This window comes from Lolium perenne, chromosome 7 (assembly GCF_019359855.2).
Source record: "Lolium perenne isolate Kyuss_39 chromosome 7, Kyuss_2.0, whole genome shotgun sequence".
NCBI classification, from domain to species: Eukaryota; Viridiplantae; Streptophyta; class Magnoliopsida; order Poales; family Poaceae; genus Lolium; species Lolium perenne.
In genome coordinates this window covers 91,759,912-91,766,908 of record NC_067250.2, presented here as the reverse complement: position 1 = coordinate 91,766,908, position 6,997 = coordinate 91,759,912, and the positions used below count along the sequence as shown (strand labels likewise).

Below are 6,997 nucleotides of genomic sequence, written 5' to 3'. Positions count from 1 at the left end.
AAGGTATAATCAAATTCTTACAAGTGCACCGGTCCGATTTCAGTGTTTTCACCAAAGCCTTGGAAGATTTTTGTGCTACAAAGGTTGCTTATATTAGGGAGAAGATGGATTTGAGAATTTTATTGTAATTCTTAGTTATAGGAGTTGCTTTATAGTTTCTTGGGTCTATGATCCAAGACAAGTGTCTGTAATGGTTGTCGAGTTTAAATATCATCTTTGCATGCGCATCAGCTATATCAACCCATATGGCCGGTCCTTTGACTCTTATGGACCAATATGTTGGTAACACTTATCCGCTTTAATTAAAAGATGAAATTTATAACATATATTTAATTTAAACTTTGTCAAAATATTAAATTAGTGTGTACTACCAATAATACATAGATAATGTACTTATTTTGTTACGATGAAAATTTCCCGATTGATCATTTATGTATCTCTTAACCACACAAAAAGAAAATTTGAATCATAACAATGTTATGCTTGAGAATATTTATTTTGCATCCCATTCATGTTAAAAATACTACACATCGACTGATATATTACCTAATATATGATATTTGATATGTTTAGGCCAATGGGATATAGACCTGGAGAACATACCAGGTGCGTCGAAGCTTGGAGTGTTTCCGGCACTCCTGCATGATTTCGCACAACTTAAAGCTCAGAAAATATGAAAAAAAACATTTGACAACACTTGTACTATATGAGAGTGAATCTAGTCTCCATGTGCGTGTTGCGCCCCTGGCATCACACCATAGACATTCACGTCTAGATTCGGGGCTAGATCCTTGTAAGGCACTCGCCCGTATGTTTCCGCAGTGATTAGGCAGAGGCGTATCAGGTAGGGCGGCAATGGCCAGTCCCCACTCCTCACACACTGTCTCTCCCAAGGGGACGGATGGTTTCATCCCTAGCCGCAACGACCATGAGGCCGGCGGGTCTCGATCCGGCGGCGGCAGCGGCCGCCGCTTCGTCTGCGCGGTGCAGAGGCTGCCTCGTCCTCCATCCGTACCGCCCGCGGTTTTCGGTCCGCCATGTATTTGGTAAAATCCAGGCCCTAGTAGTACGTGTGTGGCGTTCAAGATCGAACCTTCCTCCTAACGAGCCTATTCGTACTGCCCGCGGTCTTTGGTCCGCCGTGTATATGATAAAATCCTGGCCTTGGTAGTACGTGTGTGGCGTTAACGACCGAACCTCTCTCCGAACACGGCCTATTTGTACCGCCCACAGTCTTCGGTCCGACGTATATTTGGTAAAATCCTAGCCCTGGTAGTACGCGTGTGGCATTGATGACCGAACCTCTCTCCTAACGAGCTTATTCGTACCACTCGCGGTCTTCAGTTTGCCGTGTATTTGATAAAATCCTGGGCCTGGTAGTACGCGTGTGGCGTTCACGACTGAACCTCTCTCCTAATGGGTATATTCGTACCGCGTCTGTACCCCAGCCTAGCGGCCCGACGCGTAGTGTCCGATGCCGTGTTAATGAGGCGCCTCGCCTTGCACGCGCCTACGCTGGTGGGCGACGTCGAATCGGCTTCAATAGCGATGACAACGTTTAGGACGTCGACGAAGAAGACGACACGGAGGTCGAGGCTGAGGACGCCGACGAGGCCTAGGACGCAAAAAATATTATGCGTTCGGCCGTTGGGGGCACCCCTAGACACAAACGGACGCTCGATCGATTTCGACTATTCATCCCGACGCAAAACGAACGCAAGCAGTCAGTTTTACCGTTCGATTTGCGTAAACCCGCCAAAGATGCCCTAAGGTAGGCACTCGAGAGGTAGGCAGCGCATGCTCTATGTTGTACTCGCTCCTACCCCAAAATATGTTGCATATAAGTTTGGTCAAAGTCAAACTTAATAAGTTTTATCGTCTATATTTAAGAAAATATAAACATATATAATAAAACAATAATATTTTTAGAATTGTCATGAAATATATTTTCATATTATAAGTAGTAGATTTTTATATTATTATCTATATTCTTGATCAAAGTTTGCACAATTTAACTTCCACGAAAAATTATGCGTAACTTAAAATGTGCAGGAGGAACACCTTTTATTACGCATAGCATTTAATCGTCTTTTGAAAATTGAATCAACATTAAATGGACAGGGAGCGCACAGGCTCTCTAACAAGCCGCTCCTGACGCTTGTATCTGACCTCCACTGCACCTGCTCGTCCATGCTTTCTGATGTGCATGTCGTAAGTGTGCAGATGGACGCATTTATCAGCTGATTAGCTTGCAGCCATCCGCTACTCTTTGCGCTGAATCACACGGTTCCTAGCTCATGGGTATCCACCTATTTCCCGTACTATATGGAACAACTTTATCACAAAAAACCTAATCCAAACTTTATTTGTAGCCCTAGAAAAAAAAAAATCTAGTGCTAATATTGCGAATGGAGGAAATTCACGACCCAAGTTGGATATGCTACTATTCACAATTAGATTTCTCGTGTTTGTTTCTAGGCCTGTATTTTGAATTTGGATTCAAATTTATGTTACATGATTGATATACATTGTATCCATTTGATTTTTTGTGGCATGATTGTTATACATTGTATGTATGCTACTATATAATTTTTATACAAAAAATACAATAACTTCTAGAGTGACATTTATAATTTGTGAGTGTACCTAGAGTAAACCACGCCTCTGAGTACATGTATGTTCACGATGAAGCCGATATCCGATAACTTATACCTAGGTCTGAAGATACCATTTAACTAGTTATAATAAGACATGTACTCTTTTTTCTCCCTCTTCTAAGTCAGGAATCATCTTATAACTCCACTTTACATGCCCCCAACCATGAGAACTATTTAGATTTGGTCCTTTTGGCCTACCCAAATCCTTCATGATGACACAAGTATGATTACACAGACGTGTCAACCTAGTAAAAAAAGGAACATGTTAAAATAAATTAATATGAGATAATTTAATAAAAAAATACTGGTAATTTTGATAATCTTTTTGAAAAATGAGAAAATCGACAATATAGATAGAAACTAGAAAGCTCCAAGAAGCTAAAGAAGATCTCAATAAAGAGAAAATGAAATCTTTAAAATTTTGTCAAGTTATAAATGGCTTTGTAGGGTATACCTAAATAGTGTATTATTTTTAAATTTACAAGAACTTTGAGAACTTGTTGGAATTTTACTCTCTTTCTCTGGGTAACTACGATGTCACACATTGGCGAAATCAAGCCATAACCGTCTTCGGGTGAAAAAAAAAAAGCCATAACTGTCTTTAGTGTCGTACTGCTGGGGAGTGGGGACAAAATTGAAGAAGAGAAAATCCATGCTACGTTATTCGTTGGATATGACAAACGAAACAAGTATGTTTGATTGTGCATTAGCATGGATGCTAAGATGGAGTTTTCTTTCTTGACAGCCACTGCTAAGATGGAGTTATTGGACGTGAGTGGCGTGTTAATCTGTTTGTATTATCGTACCGGGCGTATCATGCAGACTCCACTAACTTAATGACCGTGCATGCATGCGTGCACTATCTGCAAACATGCTCATCTACATATGCATGCACTGACAGTAATCTGTCCCTAATCGCGCTACCTATTTACTCCACGCATGCAATGTCAAGTTGGATGAATGTAGCGCACATATTTTTGGCCATACTATACGTACTTGGATGTTGACAATTCACTAGCTGTGACTATATAGGATGATACAGTGCATCTATGGTACTCCACTAATCGAGTCGTGCTAGCACTAGAGCCCGCTAGAATGAGTTGATTAATCAGGACGCCCACGTGCTAAGTACATGTATATGCGCATTGCCATAATTAATCTGATCTGATTACCTACACGGCTAGTCGACATGCACCTTGAGTTAAGTCTAACTTCAGTTCAGCTCACCTCACTGTTAGTACTTCCTCAATCCTCGGCTTCAAAATAGTTGTAAAAACATATCTAGATAATACATCTATTTTTGAGCAATTATTTTAAATCGGAGGAAGTACTAAGTTGTCCAGTTGAGATGGTAAGCACTTGAGATTGAGTCATTGAGATGCATGATGACTATCCATTGACTAAGTAGCTAGTAAGCACTACTAGTATAATGTAGTCATGATAAATCTAGTTTCATGCATGAGCATGATAGTGGCGGCCGGTCTCTCGTCTCTAGTCTGGTGATGTTGCTATGTTACATAAGCATCCACAACCTCTAGCTATAAATACCAACACAACCGATGGAGCTCTCACTTCTCTTTATGCATGCATGCAACAAGTCATCCACAACGAGCTTAGTAAGTAGCTACTCCACGGTAAACCAACATAGATCGTCGACCCAAAATCATCAAGACGAATGGGCAAGTCCATGCTGATGGACATCTCTAGTCGAGTTATCGCTCTAACACTGGCTGTGATGCTTGTTGCATCGGCGGCCAGCTGGGGTGGCGTTGCAGCACAAGGAGGAGGAAGAGGGTACGGGTACGGCGGTGGCAGTGGTGGTGGCGGTGGGGGTGGCGGGTACGGCGGTGGCGGAGGCGGTGGTGGGTACGGCGGCGGAGGTGGCGGGTACGGCGGAGGTGGGTACGGTGGAGGTGGATACGGCAACGATTACGATCAGGGTCGGGGTCCGCAGGGGGGCATGAGCCCGGGTGAGCTCATCATGGGGTACTACTCCATGAGCTGCCCGTACGCGGAGGCGATCGTCCGCAACGTGGTGGGCGACGCCCTCCACCGAGACCCCACCCTCGCCGCCTCCCTCCTCCGCCTCCACTTCCACGACTGCTTCGTCCGCGGCTGCGACGCCTCCGTGCTCCTCGACTCCACCGACGAGTCCAAGGCCGAGAAGGACGCCCTCACCAACAAGTCCCTCCGCGGCTTCGAGGTCATCGACGCCGTCAAAGAGGCACTCGAGGCGCAGTGCCCCGGCGCCGTCTCCTGCGCCGACGTCCTCGCCCTCGCCGCCAGGGACTCCGTCTCCATGGCCGGCGGGCCCTACTACGACGTGCCCACGGGCAGGAAGGACGGCTCGCTCTCCATCGCCGCCGACACCTCCGCCCTCCCCGCGGCGACCCTCACCGCCGATGAGCTCATCAACGTCTTTGTCGGCACGCACGGCTTCACCGTGCCGGAGCTCGTCGCGCTCTCCGGAGGGCACACGCTCGGCCAGGCCCACTGCGCCAACTTCAAGAACCGCCTCGTCGCCAACGCCGTCGACCCCACCTTAGCGCCCGACATGGCCGCGACGCTTGCCAGGACGTGCCGGAGCGGCGGAGATGGCGCCACCGCTAACCTTGATATGACGAGCAACGCCTTCGACACCGCGTACTTCAAGGGCTTGCAGAAGAGGCGGGGGCTGCTCTCTTCCGACCAAACGCTCATCACGGGGTCGCAGGAGACGGCCATGTACGTCAGCATGTTCGCCGACAACTCCGACATGTTCTTCGACACCTTCGTCCAAGGGATGGCCAAGATGGGACAGCTGGACCTCAACCCCAACGGCGACGTCAGGATGAACTGCAGGATCGTCAACAAGTAATCCTAGCCAGCTAGTCCATATCAACACTCGTGTACCATAATACAATACACATGCACAAGCATGACCAATAATACGACTACGTACTACCTGCTATGCTAGCCCATGTATGCATCATGTGCACTCGACTTCCGTATGCAAATCAGCATGATTAATAAAACGGATTTGTGAATGGAGGAGGGTCAGACTGGGACATGGTGTTTTGGCTCGTAGGTCTAAATAATGCACCTATTAAGAAAATTGCATTTTAAGTTTATTGTAAAGTGTTAAAAAATTATGGAAAGAAATTCCGGATGTACATTTGAAGACTCTATGTTCACTAACAAAAGTTTGTGGAAAAAATATATTTCATGTGTCCTAAGTAAAAAAAAAAAGATAAAAACATGTCACGTGTAAAGCTATTTTGAATCACCAAAAATTGTAATTTTTACATAGACCATAAAAAATGTTAACTTTTGCAAAACTTAATGTGTGAACAAAGAATGTTATGATCTTAGAACCATATTTTTTTCAATATTTTTTAACATTTTGAAATATATTTTTTAGACAACGAGTGCATCTACACCTATGAGCCAAAGAAAATTTCCCGGTTAAACTGGAACTGAATATTTTAATACTAAGGCTGTGAAGCTCAGCTTAAAATTAATTAAGCTTCACACGGTGTGAGCAACGCTGAACACATCAAACAAAAAGGAAAACAAGCATAGATTACAAGCATCGCCCTAAGCACAACAAAGAAGAGCAAGAACAGCTAGCCCAAACAACAGCGACCAGCACCAGGCAAGATCAACCAAGTGTAGGAAGACCCAACTCCTACAACAAACAACCATGAGAGCAGAACTGCAACCCGACACCAACTATAGCCAATCTTCAAGGTCGCGCAGGGACGACACCAGTCGAAGAAAGCCACCTGCTTCTGAAATGGGGTGAATTGGAGTTGCAGAGACTTGGTGCTACACCAAGCTTCGAGAAGGAGGAGCAGCCCGCACAGGGAACAAGACCCGGGCCTTGACGCCACTCATGACACGATTGATCTCTGAGGGGAACCCTATCCCCTCACCCAAGCTTGAGGGTGTCGTACCACCGGTGAGCAGCTCTGCCACAGGTAAATACATCAAGGAACCACCAAAGAATGTCTGCAGAAAAACGAGCCAAAGAACTACCTCGAGATCCATGGCCGTACCATATGTCATGCCGCCGAACAAGCCAATACCTACTCACCAGGCACATGAGCACCTCATCCCAAGGCAGACACTTCAGGAAGCTCGCGACGCAGGAGCGCCACCACTGCCCGACCCAGGGGGCCTAGGGTTTTCACCCGGGGCATATCCAGAAGAAGGAGACCACCACATGATGACGGTTAATAGCAACGCCAAAAATATTTTGATACGTCGGCACTCCAAGTGCAGAGTGTTGTATCAGCAGAGTATTTTCACCACAAGGGTGACTCGAGGGTTTAAATCGAACTCTCGGAAAAATGAGCAAA

General features: G+C 45.7%; 1 protein-coding gene across 1 annotated transcript; it reads left to right on the top strand.

Moving 5' to 3' along the window:
* The first annotated feature begins 4,233 nt into the window (after positions 1–4,233).
* On the top strand, positions 4,234–5,683 carry LOC127316672 (peroxidase 47). Its single transcript, XM_051347119.1, has one exon. The coding sequence runs from the start codon at positions 4,333–4,335 to the stop codon at positions 5,512–5,514; it is 1,182 nt and encodes a 393-aa protein (XP_051203079.1). The 5' UTR covers positions 4,234–4,332; the 3' UTR covers positions 5,515–5,683.
* Positions 5,684–6,997: the final 1,314 nt, after the last annotated feature.

Coding starts and splice junctions, on each gene's coding strand:
- LOC127316672 (XM_051347119.1), top strand. CDS start 4,333: ATGGGCAAGTCCATGCTGATGGACATCTCTAGTCGAGTTATCGCTCTA.